At 57.3% G+C, this 19,319-nt stretch overlaps 4 protein-coding genes across 4 annotated transcripts; all 4 read left to right on the top strand.

The window, feature by feature from the left end:
- Positions 1 to 18: 18 nt before the first annotated feature.
- Positions 19 to 3,282, top strand: MARS2 (methionyl-tRNA synthetase 2, mitochondrial). The gene is made up of 3 exons (XM_061368985.1): positions 19 to 241; positions 393 to 727; positions 2,039 to 3,282. Exons 1-3 carry the CDS (start codon positions 37 to 39, stop codon positions 3,215 to 3,217), a joined length of 1,719 nt encoding a protein of 572 aa, XP_061224969.1. The 5' UTR covers positions 19 to 36; the 3' UTR covers positions 3,218 to 3,282.
- A 420-nt stretch (positions 3,283 to 3,702) lies between these two features.
- On the top strand, positions 3,703 to 6,314 carry RAB33A (RAB33A, member RAS oncogene family). The gene is made up of 2 exons (XM_061368989.1): positions 3,703 to 4,008; positions 5,794 to 6,314. The coding sequence occupies exons 1-2, from the start codon at positions 3,787 to 3,789 to the stop codon at positions 6,247 to 6,249; spliced, it is 678 nt and encodes a 225-aa protein (XP_061224973.1). The 5' UTR covers positions 3,703 to 3,786; the 3' UTR covers positions 6,250 to 6,314.
- Positions 6,315 to 6,529: 215 nt separating this feature from the next.
- On the top strand, positions 6,530 to 9,086 carry RBMX2 (RNA binding motif protein X-linked 2). The gene is made up of 5 exons (XM_061368941.1): positions 6,530 to 6,682; positions 6,774 to 6,825; positions 6,895 to 7,024; positions 7,179 to 7,359; positions 8,226 to 9,086. The coding sequence occupies exons 1-5, from the start codon at positions 6,547 to 6,549 to the stop codon at positions 8,648 to 8,650; spliced, it is 924 nt and encodes a 307-aa protein (XP_061224925.1). The 5' UTR covers positions 6,530 to 6,546; the 3' UTR covers positions 8,651 to 9,086.
- A 577-nt stretch (positions 9,087 to 9,663) lies between these two features.
- SLC25A14 (solute carrier family 25 member 14) lies at positions 9,664 to 19,108 on the top strand. The gene is made up of 9 exons (XM_061368988.1): positions 9,664 to 9,800; positions 9,881 to 10,028; positions 10,584 to 10,678; positions 13,513 to 13,598; positions 13,874 to 13,969; positions 15,439 to 15,563; positions 16,623 to 16,758; positions 17,126 to 17,206; positions 17,864 to 19,108. The coding sequence occupies exons 1-9, from the start codon at positions 9,737 to 9,739 to the stop codon at positions 17,903 to 17,905; spliced, it is 873 nt and encodes a 290-aa protein (XP_061224972.1). The 5' UTR covers positions 9,664 to 9,736; the 3' UTR covers positions 17,906 to 19,108.
- The last annotated feature ends 211 nt before the right edge of the window (positions 19,109 to 19,319 follow it).

Consider the following 19,319-nt stretch of genomic DNA (forward strand, 5'->3'; position numbering starts at 1 on the left):
GCCCCTCTGCACCGCCGTCTCGTTGGTGGCGCCGCCATGCTGCGCCCGCCCTGCCGCTGCCTCCCGCGGCCGCCCCGCCGCGCCGCCTGCACCGGGCCCGGCCGCCGCCTCCTGCTCTCCACTCCCATCTTCTACGTTAACGGGCCGCCGCACATCGGGCACCTCTACTCCGCACTGCTCGCCGACGCACTGCATCGACACCGCGGCCTCCGCGGCGCCGGCCCGAGCCGCCTCTCCACGGGTGAGTGTGCGCCCGCCGGGCGCCGCGGCTGCCCCGTGCCCGGGACTGACCCGCCTCCCACGGGGCTATTCCCTTTCCCCGTGTCCCCAGGCCCGTGAGGGGTGGTTGCTCCCGCTCCCGCTCTGCAGCACCCCGCTCACTGCCGTTGCAGGGACCGACGAGCACGGGCTGAAGATCCAGCAGGCTGCGGCCGCCGCAGGAACATCACCCCTGGAGCTCTGCGAGCGCGTCTCGGGCCTCTTCCGCCAGGCCTTGGCCCAGGCCGGCGTCTCCTTCACCGACTTCACCCGCACCAGCCAGCCCCGGCACCAGCGAGCTGTGCAGCGCTTTTGGGGAGCCCTCCGGGACGGCGGCGCCCTCTACAAAGGGTCCTACGAGGGCTGGTACTGCACCCCCGAGGAGTGCTTCCTGCCCGAGAGCCAGCTGGCCGAGAGCAGGGACGCGCAGGGGCGCCCCTGCAAGGTGTCGCTGGAGAGCGGCCACCAGGTACCGGCGCCGTCCCGCGCCCACGGACGCTGTGTCCGTGGTGCTTTGCTGTGGCCAAATCTGGGGGTGTTTAATGCTTCCTGCGGCCTTTTGTGCTTCGCATCAGCCGAGGCTTGCCCGTATCTCGCGGAACATCTCCTCTGTGTCTGTAGTGGTGTGTGGTGAGCAGGGAAGCACTGCCAAGACCCCACATTTCAGCCATGGGAAGGATTCAGCTGGGGCTGGCTCTGCAGTCTGCTGGCCTGGACACGGGGCTTGAAGGTGGTGATGGGAGAAGTTTGCTGTGCAGAAGGGTGAAGGTGTTCGGGGGGGGGGTCACACCTGCTTTGCCATTTGGCTTCTAGACAGCTTGTGTCAGTGTTGTTATGTGGGTTTCAGCCCTCCGTAAACCATTGTAACACTACAGGCCTGTGCTCTGGCCTGATGATTGCGCAGTGATGCAGCCAGGAGTGTGGTGCCTTACCTAGAGTCTCTGCCACTGCATTTTCTGGGGTGTCAGGACTTACATGTTTTAATCCAGCAGTTGCAGATAATTGTGTTTCAGAGGTAGGCAGAGGTTATGCTCCTGTGATATTTGTACGAGACCGGGGCACAGGAGTATTGGTTCACACAGAAAGGGGTGTGTAGCACCTAATGTAGTTATGAAAGGGATAAGTTTTCAGCCCAATAAGTCATTCTTTATATCTAAAATAGAGTCAGCAGGCTTCAGAGGCAAATTGAGAACCGTTACCTGCCTTAGCTGCCTGGCAAACTGTCCAAGAGAAACAGTGTGGATGGGGGAGAGAAGGTCTTGCAGGGTGGTGTGAGAGGAGTGGTCAGTTCTGTAACACGATGAGAGGCTAACAAAGTTAGCAGCTGAGATGCACAAATGCTTAAACTGGGGGAAAAGAGGAAAGTAGCGCTCAAGAGAAGGGCAAAGCATGTGCCAGGGGTGTTCCTGAGCAGTAATTAACTATGTTATGTTGCCTTCTCATGATTTTTATTGCATAACTATGCTTGTAATTCTTGCCTAATGAAAGCAGAATACCTTCCTGGCAGGCAGGAAGGTATGCAGGTATTCCTTCCCTGGGGGCATGAGCACCTTCAAAAGTTGCTGCTGAGCCATCCCAAGTGCCTGAGGCCTCAGGGGGTGTCTGGGGAGAGCAGGTTCTTGCTGGTCATAGAAAGCTGCTGGGGGTTCACGTGTACTGGGGAGCACACCCGAAGGCAGAGGGAACGTGGGACAGCCGCTTGCTGAGAACGCTGCCTGCAAATTGGGAAGCTGTTTGTGGCACGTTTCCACTGTCATTCTTTCTGCTCCTGCCTTCCCAGGTGCACTGGACCAAAGAGGAGAATTACATGTTCAGGCTGTCAGCGTTCCGGGATCCTCTGTGGAAGTGGCTCCGGGAGAACCCACACGCCATCTCCCCCGACCCTTTCTACCAGCGCGTGCTGCGCTGGTTGGAAGAGGACTTGCCGGACTTGTCGGTCTCTCGGGAGAGCAGCCGGCTGCAGTGGGGTATCCCTGTCCCTGGTGACCCAACACAAACTATTTACGTGTGGGTAGATGCCCTGGTGAACTACCTGAGCGTGGTGGGCTACCCCACAGCACATGGGGAGTGGTGGCCAGCGGCACACCACATTGTGGGCAAGGACATTCTCAAGTTCCACGCTGTTTACTGGCCAGCTCTGCTGATGGCAGTGGGGCTGCAGCCCCCTGAGCAGATCCTTGTGCACTCCCACTGGACTGTCCGCGGGCAGAAGATGTCCAAAAGCCTGGGCAACGTGGTTGACCCATTCTCCTGTATGGAACAGTACACTGTGGATGGGTTTCGGTACTTCCTGCTAAGGCAGGGCGTGCCTGAGCGGGACTGTGACTACTACCATGAGAAGGTACTTAAGGTGGTGAACTCAGAACTGGCAGATGCACTTGGGGGGCTTCTGAATCGGTCCACAGCCCTCAGCATTAACCCCAGCAACACCTACCCTTGTTTCTCAGAGTCTTGTTTTCCAAAGGTCTCGGATTCCAGGGAGGCAACAGGCACAGGTAGAGTTTCTGCTGAAGACTATGCGCTCCTGACATCCGTGGCTTCTCTGCCTCTGCAGGTGGCTGGTTACTTTGAGAGTTTCCAGATCTACAAGGCTTTAGAATGTATCACCCTGTGTGTAAGGCAGACCAACAGTTTCTTCCAGAGGCACAGGCCGTGGAAACTTGACCGGAAAGACCCTGCTGAGCAGCTCTGGCTTGACACCATCATCCACGTCACTCTGGAATGCCTGCGCATCTTTGGGACTCTGCTGCAGCCTGTGATCCCACACACTGCGGACAAGCTGCTGTCCAGGCTGGCTGTTGAGCCACAAGAGAGAGCTCTCTCCAGTTTGACGTTTCTACCTCGCTACAGTGGGAAGCCATGTCCCTTTGAGGGGAGGCAGCTTGGACCCGATACTGGTGTCTTATTTCACAGACTAGAGAAGTCAAGGGAGCATCAGAGAGAAACCGAGAGGCCGTAGTCCCTGGCACAGAGCTCCTGCAAATAAAAGCCTCCGGGAATTCTGGAGAACGTTGTCTTCCTTAAGAGCACGTTCCTCCCATCTCTTGGAGGGGTATGAAGCGGGTGAGGGGAAACCAGGGCTGTGCTGCGCTGCCCAGGCGGCCGGCTCAGGCCTCTGCCCGCCACGGGAGGGCGGGTGATCGGTAGTGTGAGCAGCTCAGGGCTAGAGGAGGGCCGCCCGGGAGCGAACACCGGCGCGGCGCGGCCCGGCCCCGGGCCTGGCGGGGTTGTGGTGTGCCAGATATGGCATGGGGGGTGGAGCCCTGCCATACACGGTACGAGGGGGCGGGACGGCGATGTGCCGTACATGGTGTGGGGGGCGGTGCCGTGCTGTGCCGTGCCCGGTACGCGGGGAGGGGAGGGGCCTTGCCGGTGCCGTAGCCGGTGCGTGGGGTCGTGCTTTGCCGTAGCCGCTGCGTGGGGCGGGGCGGGGCGGCACCGTGCCGTGCCAGTGCGTGGGGCCGAGCTGTTCCGCAGCCGGTGCGTAGGGCGGCGCGGCCCCATGAGACGGTGAAGCGGAGGCGCGGGATGGCGGCGGGGGTCGGCGGGCGGCCGCCGGGCCCCGACTCCTCTCTGGAGCCGTACGTGCAGACCCGCATCTTCAAGATCATTGTGATCGGAGACTCGAACGTGGGCAAGACGTGCCTGACCTTCCGGTTCTGCGGGGGCACCTTCCCCGGGCAGACCGAGGCCACCATCGGTGTGGACTTCCGCGAGAAGACGGTGGAGATCGAGGGGGAGCGCATCAAGGTGGGCAGGGCAGCGCCGGCCGGTCCCTACCCCGTCCCCTTCCCCATCACTTGCCCTATCCCTTGTCCTGGTCCCTGTCCTAGGTTCTGAACCTTTTCCATCCCCAGCCAAGCTCGAGGGAGTGGAGCAGGGATGGTTTCTCCTCCCCGTGCTGCAGAGATGCTTTCCGAGCCCATCTCTGTTGCCTTGTCACTGCCTGTGGGGTTTGCTTGAGCTGGCAGCTCAAGACGATGGCTCAGGGTGCACCGCGGCCGTCTTGCCCTCCGGCCCCAGAGTGCCCTGAGAGGAGTTCTGCCACGGGAGAGATGGGGCCGAGGATGAGCTGTGCAGAAACCAGTGTGGTTTCAGGAGCAGATGGCTGTGGGCTGCCAGGCCAGGAGCATGCAGGAGCTGGGTGCAGTGGGCTCCGCAGCTGCGGTATTAATGCTGAAGGCGGCTCTTGGCGAGCACAGGGAGGGTGTCATCTCAGCAGCATTAGAATAGGCTGAATTCATGGAATCCCAGCCTGGTTTGGTTGGCAGGGGCCTTAAAGTTCATCCAGCTCCAGCCACGGGCAGGTACACCTTCCACTAGACCAGATTGCTCCAAGCCTCATCCAACCTGGAGGCGCATCCTTCACCTGCTGTTGATGCTTTGTGTAGTTCAGCCAAGGGTACCACTCACTGCCTTCATTGCTCAGGCACGCTGCTGGCTCACGTCCAACCTGGTGTCCAGCAGGACCCCCAAGTCCTGTCCTGCAATGCCACTTCCAAGCTGGGTGCTCCCCAGCATGTCCTGGGGCCTGGAGTTGTTCTTCCCCAGGACAGGACTTGGCACTCCTCTGTTGAACTTCTTGAGGGTGCTGTTAGTGCATTTCTCCAGGCTGTTGAGGTTCCTCTAGACAGCAGCATGACCATCTCTCCTCTTAGCCATGCAGAGCTCATGCCGTCCTGCTGGTCTCACACAAAAGGTGGTTCCCCATCCTCATCTTTGCCCTAACTCCTCTGTACAGACCTCAGTGTAATTGTTGGGGTTCTCTTTAATGGCGTAAGGTTAGGTGGAAGAATGTCCTGATTTGGCACAAGAATGTTTGTGAGGTGAGAAGTACTTTGTGCAATTTTTCTGTGGCGGGGACGATGGCCAGGTGTATCGGGGAAAGGCTGAGAGGCAGGGAGCAGTGCTTCCTGAATCATAGAATCCCAGACTGGTTTGGGCTGGGACGGACCTTAAAGCTCTTCCAGCTCCAACCCCTGTCATGGGCAGGGACACCTTCCACTGGAGCAGCTTACTCCAAGCCCCTGTGTCCAACCCAGCCTTGAACACTGCCAGGGATGGGGCAGCCACAGCTTCTCTGGGCACCCTGTGCCAGCGCCTCAGCACCCTCACAGGGAAGAGCTTCTGCCTAAGAGCTCAGCTCAGTCTCCCCTCTGGCAGGTTCAAGCCATTCCCCTTGGCCTGTCCCTACAGGACCTTGTAAATGGAAGTGCTGAGGGATCTCTCTCTTACATGAGCTGTGCTTGCTTGGTGGAATTACGTAAGCATGTTCCCTGTCACATACAGCCTTGGGCACTGCCAGTGTAGGACAAAAGCTTGTGTAACTCATCCACTGATCCTGGTTCATGTAGTAAGAAACTGCCTCTCCCTGCAAGACTCATTGCCTGCACTTCCTCAGGCTGAGGTGCTGTGGTTGGAAGGGCTGGTGGCAAGCAATCCCACATCTTCCTGCAGGGAGCCTGGTGAGCAGCCTGCCTGAGGGCGACACGCAGTGCTCCTGCAGCCTTCCTTCTCTTCTGCTTTGCTTCCCAGGTGCAAGTGTGGGACACAGCTGGCCAGGAGAGGTTTCGGAAGAGCATGGTGGAGCACTACTACCGCAACGTGCATGCTGTCGTCTTTGTTTACGATGTCACGAAGATGTCCTCCTTCACCAACCTCAAGACATGGATTGAGGAGTGCAACGGGCATGCGGTGTCCCCCACTGTCCCTAGGGTGCTCGTTGGCAACAAGTGTGACTTGAAAGACCTGATCCAAGTGCCATCCAGCATGGCCCTCAAATTCGCCGATGCTCACAATATGCTTTTGTTTGAGACCTCGGCCAAGGACCCTAAGGAGAGCCAGAACGTGGATGCGATCTTCATGTGCCTGGCCTGCCGGCTGAAGGCGCAGCGCTCGCCGCCCTGCCGGGACCTGGAGGGCTGGTCGGGCCAGGCCCGCAGGCTGGAGCCAGCGCACACCACCAGCAGTAAAACCTCCTGCCCGTGCTGAGCGGGACCGGCGGCACGGCCCCGGCCCCGGTCCCCTTTCATCCCAATAAAGTCTCTGAGGCTCCAGACAGCTCTGGGTCTTGCTTTGCGCGGCTCGGCAGCGCTCGGGCCCGGCTCGGCTGTGCTCGGCTTCGCTCGGGCCTGGTTCAGCTGCGCTCGGCTCCGGCTCGGCTCTGCGCGCATGCGCAGTGTGCGGCGCCGCTGCCATGAAGTAGGTGTGCGGGGCGCGGAGGAAGGGGGGGGGGAAAGGTGCGCGGCCCGGTCCCGGTCCCCGTCCCGGTCCCCGTGCTGGAGCTGAATGTGCCCCCCCGCCTCCAGCCCCCTGACGAAGGTGAAGCTGATCAACGAGCTAAACGCGCGGGAGGCGGAGCTGGGCGTGCAGGAGGCGGTCTCGTGGCACGCGGAGTACAAGGACAGCGCCTGGATCTTCATCGGTACGGCCGGGGAGGGCCGGGGCTGGGGGGTCCGGGGCAGCGCCTACGCAGTGCCCGTGCCCCGTTCCTCCTTGCCTGTCTCTCCCCGCAGGCGGGCTGCACTACGAGCTGACAGAGGGCGATGTCATCTGCGTGTTCTCGCAGTAAGTGCCGCAGCCCCCAGGCCCGCCGCGCCCCTGCCGCTGCCTCGGGTGCTCAGGAGTGTGTTGCAGGTACGGGGAGGTCGTCAACATCAACCTGGTGAGGGACAAGAAGACCGGAAAGTCCAAAGGTTTCTGCTTTCTGTGCTATGAGGACCAGAGGAGCACCATACTAGCTGTTGATAACTTCAATGGGATCAAGGTGAGGGAGCAGCCTGGGAGGCAGGTCTGTCTGTCTGTCTGTCACCCTCATGTGGCTCCTATAATGCTGCCTCACATCAGCCAGAAGCCCTGGCCACCCACAGCATGTGGGGAGCTGGGCTGTGCCCTCGCTAACAGCAGGACTCCCCTTGTAGATCAAAGGAAGGACAATTCGAGTGGACCATGTGGCCAACTATCGGCCTCCCCAGGACTCTGATGACTTGGACGATGTTACAAAAACCCTCCATGCAAAGGGTTGTGGAGTTAAAACGCCACCTCATACATCCTCTGATTCCCTGTCAGAAGATGATGATGTGCCTGTAAAAAAGCCAAAAGGTGAGGTTTGCTCCTGCAGCCCTGACCCCCAGTGAGAGCCTCTGCACAGAGCCCTTGGCCTTGAGAGGGCTCTTTCCTCAGGGAAGCACCGAGGGTGGGTGGACTCTTAAAAAGAGCAGGGGGGAGCTGTGCTTTGGGAAGCATGGAGAGGGAAGGCTTAGGAAGAGCACCACTTCACATCTGGATGCTGTTGCTGTATGACTGGAGTGCTGCAGGTGTATGGGATGGCCATTGTGGCCTGTGTGAGACAACCAAATTGAACAGAACATAAAGCAGCAGATCTGGAGAAGCTTCTGTGGCTAGAAGCTGAAGTCAAAGGCAGGGGGATTGTGGACTGGGTGGACTTTGAAGGTTCTTTCTAGCCCCAAGTGCACCTAAAAATGCAGCACAAGGTAAATCCAACTGAGCGCCTGAATACCTCCTGTTCTTAGGGGCTGCATCAGGATTTGTTGTGAGATGTAGAGTACATCCACAGTGACTTGGACAAATGTGAAGGACCAGCCTATGCAGCTGCAGTGATGGATTTTTAGCAGCTGTTGGGTTTATTTTTGATCCATGCAGCAGAGATCTTGGAAAAGTTACCCTAGCTGGGGCAAGCAGGGTGCCAGAAGCAGGGACTTGTAGAAGGAGCTGCTTAATGTGGCTTGCTAATGACTATTGGGCAGCATGCACCTGTGATTACAGCAAGGACACAACCTGGTGAGCACTAAAGAAGGAATTAGGATGGCTGAGGCTGGAGGAGAGAAGCATTAAGGTTGGAAGTGGAATGTATAGCTTGGAGGGGGAGAGCTTAAATGGGAGGGAGCTGAAGAGTCAGGGTGGTGCCTGTGGGACTGTCCATCCCAGACACAAACCGTGTATTGCAGAGAGGAGTAGAGAGGAGCGGCCGCAGGTGAGCTCCCAGCCTGGGAAGAGAGCGGTGTCCGTGGAGGAGGCACCTCCCAGGATCAAGATTAAGAAGGAGAAGGAGGACCCGGCCTACGAGCGCTACGCCAGCGGGAGCCAGCAGCCCGGGAGGGGCTCCGAGAGGAAGCCTGCAAGCAGGACACAGCGGGAAGAGGAGGAGCGGAGGCACCAGAGGCCCCTGGAGAGGAGAGGGGAGAGGAGCTGCCAGGAGCAGCGGGGCCAAGGCGGGTTGTGGGAAGGCAGGCGGGAGGAGGCCGGCAGGAGGGGTGAGTGTTTCAGCAGCCGCCGAGGAGAGTGTCCCGAGGGTGGCCGGGCCCGGGAGCGCAGCCCCCGGGAGCTCTGGCACCGGGAGCGCAGCTCCACCAGGGGCTCCAGCCGCTGCTGACACCCCAGAACCTGCTTGGAGCCTCCCCAGGGACCTCCATCCACTTCTACTTGGGTCCCTGTTCCCTCCTGGCCAGGGCTCTCCTCACCACTGGTGTGGACCAGGACATTCCTTAGTTGCTGTCTCTGGCCCTTCCTGCAGCCATAGACTCTCATCAGGATGCTGCACTGCGTTGTGGAGGTGGTCACTGGGAGCAGCATCATCCTCCCATTCCCAAAATACCTGGGTCCATAGGGGTGTCCCCCTTGTGCACTGCTGGTAGAGACTGGCTGGTACCTTGTTGGCCTCATATGCCAGGACTGGGTCCAGCATTGCCCAGCACCATGCCTGGATCCTGTGCTGCATCCCCAGGGCTGCACTGCTGCAGTGGAGCTGTTTACTGTTGGTTTGCATTTTGGTTTAAATGACTTTTATTAAAATGCTACCTGTTAACTCAGCGGTCACCTTGAAACAGCATTTGTTTCCTGGTGTCATGGGTGGGAGATGCTGACATGGTGTGCAGTGATGGGGGGATGTGCATAAAATCAGTGTGCTTTGGGTTAAAGGGACCTTAAAGCTCCTCCAGTTCCAACCCCTGCCACAGGTAGGGACCCCTTCCACTGGAGCAGCTTGCTCCAAGCCCCTGTGTCCAACCTGGCCTTGAGCACTGCCAGGGATGGGGCAGCCACAGCTTCTCTGGGCACCCTGTGCCAGCGCCTCAGCACCCTCACAGGGAAGAGCTTCTGCCTAAGAGCTCAGCTCAGTCTCCCCTCGGGCAGGTTCAAGCCATTCCCCTTGGCCTGTCCCTACAGGCCCTTGTCCCAAGCCCCTCTCCAGGTTCCCTGCAGCCCCTTTAGGCACTGGAGCTGCTCTAAGGTCTCCCCTTCAGGAGCCTTCTCCAGGCTGCCCCAGCCCAGCTCTCTCAGCCTGGCTTCGCAGCGGGGGGGTTTGTACCCGCAATTCGTTGGTACCAGAAATAACCGCTCCCACCGCATGGCTGCGCGCCGGGGGAGCGGAGCGGAGCGGAGCGGATGGAGCTTAGCGCCGCCCGCGCTTCCGGATCCGGTGGCCCCGCGCTCCGCCCGCGCCGCCGCGCTCCGCCATGCCATGTCCGCGCTGAGCTGGAAACCCTTCGTGTACGGCGGGCTCGCCTCTATCGTGGCCGAGTTCGGTGAGGCGGGGGCCGGGCCGGGGAGGGCCGGAGCGGGCGGGCGGGGGGGCGGCGGCCGCTGACAGGCGCTGTCCCCGCAGGCACGTTCCCTGTGGACCTCACCAAGACGCGCCTGCAGGTGCAGGGCCAGAGCGCCGATGCGCGGTTCCGCGAGGTCCGGTACCGCGGCATGTTCCACGCCCTCTTCCGCATCTGCCGGGAGGAGGGCGGCCGCGCTCTCTACTCAGGGTAAGCACCGGGGAGCAGGAGCCGCCGGACCGGGAAGCCCGCACCCGCCCGGGGAACGTCCTTCCGGACCCGGGAATCCCGCCCGGTCCGGGTCCATCCCGGCCCAACCCTGTGCCTGTTCTGCCTCTCCCGCTCCGGGACCCCCGCCTGCCCCGGCCCCCCCATCCCACTTCGGGAATCCCCTTTCATCCCGGTTTGGGTCCCCGCTGCCCATCCCAAGGCCATGCAGCGGTGCTGCTGTGCATCCTGGAGACTCCCGGTATCCCCGAGATACAGAATAGGGAATTGTAGGCCAAGGCCAAGGCTCCCGTGGGTGCTGGGCTCCCGTGCTGTAGGTGTGGGAGGAGGGAGGCATCTGAGGTGCTTCCAGGCCAGCCAGAGTTATCCTGTGTTCCCTGGCCTGCTGCGCTGCTTGGGGGGGGGTGGTGTTTGACCCGGGGCAAGGCTGTGCCTGGCCTAGGCTGTGCCCCTTGGTGGTGATGGGGAGTGCTCCGTGCTGGGCCCGCAGGGAGAACCAGCCCATGGCAGGGCTCAGTGTGTTGTCTGTGCCCCCAGGATCGCCCCTGCCCTGCTAAGACAGGCATCCTACGGCACCATAAAGATCGGCATCTACCAGAGCTTGAAGCGGCTCTTTGTGGATCGCATGGAAGGTTGGTGTGGGTGAGCGTGGCACCTTCGGCCTCACCAGGGTGCCCTGCGAGGTCTTGTACTCTCTGTGCAGTCGAGTTTTCCTCATTCCTTTCTCTGCCCTTCCTAGCTATGGTTCCCACAGGAACAGAATTGTTGCTACTGTGTTGTCACTGTGTGCTGTGGTTGTGTTTGTGGGGTAATAGCCAGGATGGGCTTCCACACAGGCAGGAATCGGGGTGTGCTTGGTGCTGCCTGCAGCCCCAGCCAGCCCCCTCCCTGCCCCCTCCCCTTCCCCCCAGCTCTTTCCTTGCCCCTGCTTTGCAAAGCCAAACCCAAAGGTATTATGGTCCCAGGCTCATCTCTTTTAGGTTTAGTTTCGGGGAAGGCATACAGCCATCTGTACATCAGGTTGTTACGTGGGTTGAAAGCTCCAGCAGCCAGTCCCTGCGATTTTCCTGCTGGAGCCTTTGAGCCCATGTGCCTGAATGTGGCACATCCAGACAGAAGTTGTACTGTCCGGCTCTGTAGCCATGGCTCCAGCTGGGATACAGCCAATGCTCCTGACCTGTTCACCTCTGGGAATGGGGTGTTGGCTCCCACCAAGAGCAGAGCAGCAGGAGCCTGGTACATGTTCACTGAAGGAGCATCACGATGTGCATGTGCACTTTTAATCCCTGGTGTGACATGGGTGAATGCTCTCATAGAATCATAGAATAGTTAGGGTTGGAAAGGACCTTAAGATCATCCAGTTCCAATGCCCCTGCCATGGGCAGGAACACCTCCCACTAAACCATGGCACCCAAGGCTCTGTCCAGCCTGGCCTTGAATGGGCAACCCATTCCAGTGCCTCACCACCCTAACAGTAAATAATGTCTTCCTTATATCCAATCTAAACTTCCCCTGTTTAAGTTTTAACCCATTACCCCTTGTCCTATCACTACAGTCCCTAATGAAGAGTCCATCCCCAGCATCCCTATAGGCCCCCTTCAGATACTGGAAGGCTGCTCTGAGGTCTCCACGCAGCCTTCTCTTCTCCAGGCTGAACAGCCCCAACTTTCTCAGCCTATCTTCATATGGGAGGTGCTCCAGTCCCCTGATCATTCTCGTGGCCTCCTCTGGACTTGTTCCAACAGTTCCATGTCTTTTTTTATGTTGAGGACACCAGAACTGCACACAATACTCCAAGTGAGGTCTCACGAGAGCAGAGCAGAGGGGCAGGATCACCTCCTTTGACCTGCTGGTCACACTGCTTTTGATGCAGCCCAGGATACGGTTGCTTTCTGGGCTGCAAGCGCACACTGAAGCCGGCTCATGTTCATTTTCTCATCAACCAGCACCCCCAAGTCCTTCTCTGCAGGGCTGCTCTGAATCTCTTCTCTGCCCACTGTAGCTGTGCCTGGGATTGCTCCGACCCAGGTGTAGGACCTTGCACTTGGCATGGTTAAACTTCATGAGGTTGGCATCAGGCCACCTCACAAGCGTGTCAAGGTCCCTCTGGATGGCATTCCTTCCCTCCAGCGCATCAACCCAACCACACAGCTTGGTGTCATCGGCAAACTTGCTGAGGGTGCATCAATCCCACTGTCCATGTCACCAACAAAGGTGTTGAACAAGACCGGTCCCAACACCAATCCCTGAGGGACACCACTCGTAACTGGTCTCCAGCCGGACATTGAGCCATTGACCACAACTCTTTGTGCGCGTCCCTCCAGCCAGTTCTTTATCCACTGAGTGGTCCATCCATCAAATAGATGTCTATCCAATTTAGAGACAAGGATGTCATGTGGGACAGTGTCGAACGCTTTACACAAGTCCAGGTAGATGACACCAACTGCTCTACCGCTGTGTATCAGTTCCATAGCCCCATCATAGAAGGCCACCAAATTGGTCAGGCAGGATTTCCCCTTAGTGAAGCCATGCTGGCTGTCAGCAAGCACCTTGTTGTTTTTCATGTGCCTTAGCATGCCTTCCAGGAGAATCTGCTCCAAGATTTTGCCAGGCACAGGGGTGAGACTGACTGGTCTGTAATTCCCCTGTCACACCATTCCAGCCCAGGAAGGGGTGCTCGGGCCGGTCGGCAGCACAGTGAGGACCAGGAGCCCACTGCTCTGCACTGCTGCCTCCCCTGTGCATGGTGCTGTGCCTGTGCAGCACCATGTGCCTCCTCGCTGCCTGTGGCAGGGCTCCACCTGTGAGTACCCTTCTCTGAATGTTTGTCTCCCTGCAGGCCTGGGGCAGACAGTGGCCTGGTCTCCTCTGGGAAGTGCAGTGGTCAGTACCAGCAAAGGGTTGTGCCTTTTCTCAACATAACCAACACCCTAATACTGGGCCTGGAAGTCTTGGATTGTTCCCCCTGGAACTAATCACTTCTAACTCTCTGCCTGGGTGCCTGCTCTCGGTTCTCTTGAGGTGACTGCATAGTCTGAGCGTGGCCAACTAGGGCCCCAGATAAACCAATTGGCATCAGGTTGCCTTGAGAAGCATTGGGCTGCCCCTCTCTGTCTCCCTCTGCCTTGGCTTGAATCCATCATGATGCCATCGCTGCATCTCAGATAATTGTCCAAAACGTCCATGTCCCTCAGACTGTTCTTTGTCTGATGAGCTGGATCCACCAGTAAGACCCGCTTCTCCCTGAGCGTGTTGCTGAGTGTTCCAGCTGCTCTTTCCAACTCTGCCAGGCGTGGGGACAGATCTGCTGTGAGCTGGTGGCACTGGCCAGCCTCTGCTTGTGCACCTTTACCGTGTGATTTGTGAGCTGAGCTCCTCTGCTGTTCCCAGTTTCTTGCTTGCTCAATGCAATCCATGCACCTTCCCTTCAGCTCTTCAGGATCTGACTTTCTTTTCTTGGTTGCAGATGAAACGTTGCTGATCAATGTCATCTGTGGGGTGGTTTCAGGGGTGATCTCCTCTGCGCTTGCCAACCCGACAGATGTGCTAAAGGTAGGAACGTGTCTGGAGAGAACTCCTGCTGGGTTCTGGTTTGACATGTGGAAGGTGCTGCTCTCCGGTGCAGGGAGGTGCTGTCTGCTGGCAGCAGCTCTGCTTATCTGGGGCCTTATTGATGGGGGCAGAAGCAATAAACAGACTTAAGAATGGTGATGAGGTGGAGGCTGTTGCTGTTCCCGTGCCCTGCAGGGAGGGCACATGTGGGGAGTGGTGTCTGCTCCGAGCTGTTCTTCCCATCACTGAGCTGGTGTATCTCATGTTTCTTTCAGATCCGAATGCAGGCTCAAGGCAGTTTATTCCAGGGGGGCATGATTGGCAGCTTCATTGACATCTACCAGCAGGAGGGTACCCGAGGCCTCTGGAGGGTGAGTGCTGGCTGTGGAACCCCCTCCACTAGTATCAGAACTAGCAGCTTCCTCAGCTCACTACTCTTGGGTGCAGCTGTCAAGGAGAACTATGAACCAAGGGGAGTAGCAGAGTTACAAGCAGAAGCAGAGCTGTGGTGGGGATGGGGCCTGTGCCACAGCAGCTTCAGTGCTGGGCCAGGCAGACCTGGTTTCCAGGGCTGAAATGTGTCTGTGAAGTTTCAGGTACAGGCAGCAGTCAAATTTCTCCCTCTTACTGTCCCTGAAGTCCTTTACAGAAGGTACCTGTGTGGGAAGGGGAGGAGGAATCAGTCAGCTGCCAGGGTTGACTCAGTATTTACTTTGAGATTATTTCTCCTCTCTAGACACAGACACCAGAGAGGGGAAGAGAGACTGGAAAAAATCTGAGACCCTCGATGTTGCTGATGTTTGCTGCAGACAGGACACGGTGCAGAGACAGATCAGTCTTGAGGTGGATTCCAGTGATCAAGCTAGTCATGCTGCTCTCTGGTGTGGGACAACCACTGTCTCCTCTCTCCAGTCTCCTCTCACGCTGAGGCAGAGATGTTTGTGCTCAAAAGCTCTGGCATCACCATGTGGGGAGTTTTGAGCTGGCTGTGCCAGGGCTGGGTTAGGCAGGAGCCCAGGAGGAGACTGTCAGGCACTGCATTAGCACAGCAGGAGCCAGACACCTGAGAAGTACTTTTACTTCTTGCAGCAGCTTTGGGTTTGTGTGGTGAGAAAGGTGCCTGTCCCGCTGGCTCATACACAGCTCAGCCACAAGGGAGGGTTCCTCCAGTCCCAGTGACCAGGAGCTTTCTCATGGGTCTCTGGGTTACTTGGATGGCATTAGTCCCTGTGAAATGGCCCAACTCCACACTGGCACCATGTTCTCCATGTTCTGCAAGCTCATAGACATTTGCACATCTCGTTCCTGGTGAGGGGCTGCTGGGCTGGCTCTCAGATAGAAGGTGGCTGGTTCCTCTTGCCTAAGCCTTGTAGTTGTTGCAGTAATTGTCTTGCCAGTTCCAGATCAATGCCCTGCTGGCAGCAACTCTTCATACATGAAAATCTCCTAAGTCAGAAGCTTTCACAAAGCTGTTCTGTAGCAAGGAGGAGCTGGAGCCCCACCTGTCTCCTTAAAGAGTTGCTCCCCTTGGGGTGCAGGATGTTTCCTGGTGTTAAAATGGGTGGGTGCTGTTCGGTGGGGAAGATGAGTGGATTTTAGCCTGATTCCTGCATGCTCATGGCTGGGAGGAGGGCAGCAGCGAGTAGTTCATCTGCCTGCAGTAACGCAGCTAGAGGCAAGGAGTCCCCCTGAGCTCTGGAGTAAAGCTGGGAGATGGCAAGCTTGACCTCAGAGCTCCAGCTGCGAGGCAGGGCAGCAAAAGGTCCCTGAGAGGAAAGGGGGATTTGTTAGAGTAGCTGCAGCCTCCAGCTCTGTCTGTACTGGTGCTTGTGCTCTGCAGGGTGTTGTCCCAACAGCTCAGAGAGCTGCCATTGTGGTTGGCGTGGAGCTGCCAGTCTACGACATCACCAAGAAGCACTTAATCCTGTCGGGCCTGATGGGTGACACCATCTTTGCCCACTTCGTGTGAGTATTTCCTGCTTCACTCTTCAGGCTTGACAGGGGTGTGGGAAGCAGAGGAGCAAGGTGGGATTAGGGCTGAGACCTGTTCCTAGAGCCGGTGCTCTGAGCTGCAGAGAGCAGGCTTGGTGCTTCAGAGGGATCGGCTGTGTTGACTGGAGCAGCTCAGTATTAGCAGGTATTCCCAGGGAAACCTCCCTGGAGAAGGAGCCAGGCAGAAATCATGGAATGTCAGGGTGATGTCAGCTCACTGATGTCAGCCACAAACGCTGTTGCTCCATGTGTGTGCCCTGGTATGAGCAAGGCAGGAGCTGCAGATGTGTGACTGTGTGTATCAGTCACCTGAAACAACTGCTTTAGCCTGAGGTCCTCACCTGAACCGGGGCTGTCAGCTTGCAGGCGTTGCTCTAAAAGCAATGAGGTAAAGAGAGACTTGCAAAGCTGATGAGGCCCTGAGCTTGAGCCAGGTTTGAAGTCAGCCTGCTCTGAGCAGGGGATGGGTTAGAGACCTCCCGGAGGCTTTGTTCCACCTACATTTTCCTGTTCTTCTGGCAGACGCTTTAGTTGAGGTGCTGCAGTGCTCCTGTCAGGTTTGCCTCCTATGGGCTGAAGGTAATGAGCACTGCACCGTATGTAGAGGGAGGGGACTTGCAGCTGCATGCTCCCTCTTGCTGCTGCCTTTGGCCTTCCTTCCCCACCCTGAAGAAGTGTTTGCTGTGGTGAGCAGGATGTGTGCTGCTGAGAGGCCGCCTTCAGGTCTGTGTTGCCTTGATGGCACCCGGAGGCACTTGCTGGGCTGCAGTCTACCCTCTGGAGACCAGCAATGGGCTCTGACAAGGGTCTACATAAGACAAAGCTGAGCATTTCCCTTCCCCTGGAGTGTCTCTCTGGGCTCCTGAGGTTCTCTGCCTGCTTCCTGGGTGGGAACAGGTAGTGCAGCCAATGTCTATTGCAAAGTGCCTGTCATAAAATGCAATGAAAGTTGTTCTCCTGTGCTGCTGTCCTGCATGAGCCAAGAGCAGTGTGCTTGGAGCTGTTCCTGTCTCTGTTCTGCTGTGTCTACAGTTCCAGTTTCACCTGTGGGCTGGCTGGTGCCATTGCCTCCAACCCCGTGGACGTTGTGCGGACGCGGATGATGAACCAGCGGGCGATTGTGGGCAACACAGAGCTCTATAAGGGCACCCTGGATGGGCTGGTGAAGGTACGGAGGTGCCCGAGGTGGGCAGATCCTGTCCTCAGGAGCCTGGGCAGCTCCCAGTGCCACACACGCTGGTGGCAGCAGTTAGATTGGGCAGGGACAGGACGTGCTCAGTAGTGAGCGCTTTGGACAAACCAGGCCCAGAGTCACCTCCCTGAGGTCTTTTGAGCCTACTCCCAACCTCCTGGGACAGAACTCTGTCAGTGATGTGGTTTGGTTAGGTTCATATGCTGACACAACAGTATCCCCACTGTTGTCTGCTTACTGCAGCATTTGTAAGGGCCCATTGTATGCCACGTGGCATTAGGGAGATGGGCAGAGCATGGATCTGGTGTGTTTCATAACTCATCTGTCTCTTTTCTCCTCCTAGACATGGAAGAGTGAGGGCTTCTTTGCACTCTACAAAGGTTTCTGGCCCAACTGGCTTCGGCTTGGTCCCTGGAACATCATTGTATCCTTCAGCGTGCTGCTGGGAGGTTGTGGTGTGGACAGGGAGAGAAGAACTGAGCTGTCAAGGGGAATGTAGAGCAAACACCCCAATGGGGCACTTTGTTGTCTTCCTTGTAGCATCCCAGGGTGGCTTCCCTGTCCCCTTTGACAGATGTAAGCTGTGAGGTGGCTGCTGCTGGTTCAAATGCCAGAGTGCCCCTGGTGTGACTGCGGATGCTGTGGCCAGTGCAGGGACTTGAGGGCAGCAGCACAGTGGTTCCCTCTGGACTGGGTGTTCATGAGTGTGCAGCTCAGGACTCCCTTTGCCTGAGCTCCTGAAGATGCTGTGGCTGCTGGATCAGCTTCTGTTCTTGAGAAAAGCTTGGGAACGTTCTGCTGCTCCCAGATGGGTGCTGCAGAACCAGCATGAGCTCTTCTTGCCCTTTGAAATTGTATGTGTCATTTAAGGAAACCTGGGGCTAGAGCCCCATCCCTTTCTCCATGGTTGGGCAAGCCTGGCCCAGTTTGCTTCTGGGTCAGTTTTCTCTCCCAGTAGCTCCTATTCCTCAGCTCCACAGCTCCACGCTGTGCTGATGCTCTGCCATAAGCCTGGTCATGCCAGGAGGCTCTGGGGCTGCTGCCTTGTGCATCTGCCTGAATTCCTTGACATTCCCTTCAGTTTTTTATCACATACGAGCAGCTGAAGCGGCTTCCATTCTGACAGCTGGCTTCACCCCCCCCGAGTCCTCTCCAGGACACGCAGCAGAGCTTTGCTGCAGCCTTCCTTCATCTCACCATCCCGTGTCTTGCTGTGTTGGTAATTGTGGGTCTGGGCCCTCCCCTCCCCAAGTGCACAGTCCCTGGAGCATGCTGTGGCTGAGGAGTACCTGGGAGGCTGGAGGCGGGTGCTGTGTGAGTTTTTGTGTCAGGGCAAGTGTGAAGGGTGTCTGAGCGGGCTTGAGCGGTATCTTCTGTGAAGATCTGGGTGCTCCCATGGCCTTTGGATGCTGCTGGGGGGGGTGGTTTGGCTCGTGTGTGCTGCTCGGCCATGGTGGAGGCTGGGCTGGGCGGGTGCTGGCGTGTGTCTCACCTGGAACCTCATTAAATTATTTACTGACTGGTGGCTGAGCCTGTGTTTGGGTGGGTTTTGCTGCAGGGACCCACAGCGCCTGCTCCAGCCAACCCGGGAGGGAGCAGCAGCTATTCCTAATGTTCAGCACACTCCATGGGTCTTTCTTCTCCAAATTGCTGTATGTAAAAGCAGTCTTGAGGGTTCATTACAATAGAAATGTTCTGAACCAAAGTAATTGTTAGTGATGAAACCAAGTTGCAAAACCTCAGTCTCTTACTGCTTACATTGGGTTTGCTTTTATCATTTTTAAAGCAGGTTAAATGTGATTTCAAGCTGAATTCAGACGTCCCACTACTTTAAGATGGTGGCTCTAATGTTGCTAGTGCTGAGCAGAACATCAAGCAAGATATTTTGGTCTCTTATTTAATGTGTACGGTTGTGAAAGCCAACAGCTCTTGTGGTCCTACTCCCTGTCCTCATTGTGGGGTGGCTTCAGGTCGGATGAAGGTCCGTGGTGAATTTCCTCCATGCAAACTGCACAAGGGACGTTCAGACAAAGCCAGCCTGGACAATGAGAACTGTGCTGTGAAGGTGTCGCTGCCTTGGGCCAGCGAGTGCATGAGGAAGGGCACTCCAAGAAGCTCCTGGACTTGAGTCATGCTCTGAACAGAGGTGATACCCCAGGGCTATGGCTCAGCAGGCTGTGAGGACTCTCCTCACAGTTAAACTGCATTTGCAAGCTGTCAAAAATGGGGAGCAGTGGATTTGGAGTGGACAAGGTCCATACTCCTCGCCTGGCCTCCCTCATGGAGAAGGTTTCTAAACATGACCAAGTAAATCAATACTGATGTGGTGGATGAATATGAGTCTATTTGGAGATGGATTTTAACTGCAGTTCATGACATTGTTTGGGTGTTCTTTTCTGTTCCTGTACCTTCAGTCCTGGGGCCATGTCTTCTGTGCATCATTCCCATGGGATGTTGCTGTTGATTGTTGGACTAATCCCCCAACAGCTCTTAAGCATGTGCAGTTGGTGTCCTGGGCATGTTTCTCAGGCATTGCT

The sequence above is a fragment of the Neopsephotus bourkii genome, unplaced genomic scaffold, assembly GCF_033783945.1.
Source record: "Neopsephotus bourkii isolate Nb327-2 ecotype Australia unplaced genomic scaffold, CSIRO-AGI_Nbou_v1 NB_1468, whole genome shotgun sequence".
NCBI classification, from domain to species: domain Eukaryota; kingdom Metazoa; phylum Chordata; class Aves; order Psittaciformes; family Psittacidae; genus Neopsephotus; species Neopsephotus bourkii.

What these genes read in the sequence shown, in the direction of transcription:
- SLC25A14 (XM_061368988.1), top strand. Translation starts at nt 9,737, where the DNA reads ATGTCCGCGCTGAGCTGGAAACCCTTCGTGTACGGCGGGCTCGCCTCT. An exon ending in CTCTATCGTGGCCGAGTTCG is followed by an intron (nt 9,801 to 9,880) that starts GTGAGGCGGGGG and finishes CTGTCCCCGCAG; the next exon opens with GCACGTTCCCTGTGGACCTC. An exon ending in GGCCGCGCTCTCTACTCAGG is followed by an intron (nt 10,029 to 10,583) that starts GTAAGCACCGGG and finishes CTGTGCCCCCAG; the next exon opens with GATCGCCCCTGCCCTGCTAA.
- RAB33A (XM_061368989.1), top strand. Translation starts at nt 3,787, where the DNA reads ATGGCGGCGGGGGTCGGCGGGCGGCCGCCGGGCCCCGACTCCTCTCTG. An exon ending in TCGAGGGGGAGCGCATCAAG is followed by an intron (nt 4,009 to 5,793) that starts GTGGGCAGGGCA and finishes TTTGCTTCCCAG; the next exon opens with GTGCAAGTGTGGGACACAGC.
- RBMX2 (XM_061368941.1), top strand. Translation starts at nt 6,547, where the DNA reads ATGTGCCCCCCCGCCTCCAGCCCCCTGACGAAGGTGAAGCTGATCAAC. An exon ending in CAGCGCCTGGATCTTCATCG is followed by an intron (nt 6,683 to 6,773) that starts GTACGGCCGGGG and finishes CTCTCCCCGCAG; the next exon opens with GCGGGCTGCACTACGAGCTG. An exon ending in GTCATCTGCGTGTTCTCGCA is followed by an intron (nt 6,826 to 6,894) that starts GTAAGTGCCGCA and finishes AGTGTGTTGCAG; the next exon opens with GTACGGGGAGGTCGTCAACA.
- MARS2 (XM_061368985.1), top strand. Translation starts at nt 37, where the DNA reads ATGCTGCGCCCGCCCTGCCGCTGCCTCCCGCGGCCGCCCCGCCGCGCC. An exon ending in CCCGAGCCGCCTCTCCACGG is followed by an intron (nt 242 to 392) that starts GTGAGTGTGCGC and finishes CTGCCGTTGCAG; the next exon opens with GGACCGACGAGCACGGGCTG. An exon ending in CGCTGGAGAGCGGCCACCAG is followed by an intron (nt 728 to 2,038) that starts GTACCGGCGCCG and finishes CTGCCTTCCCAG; the next exon opens with GTGCACTGGACCAAAGAGGA.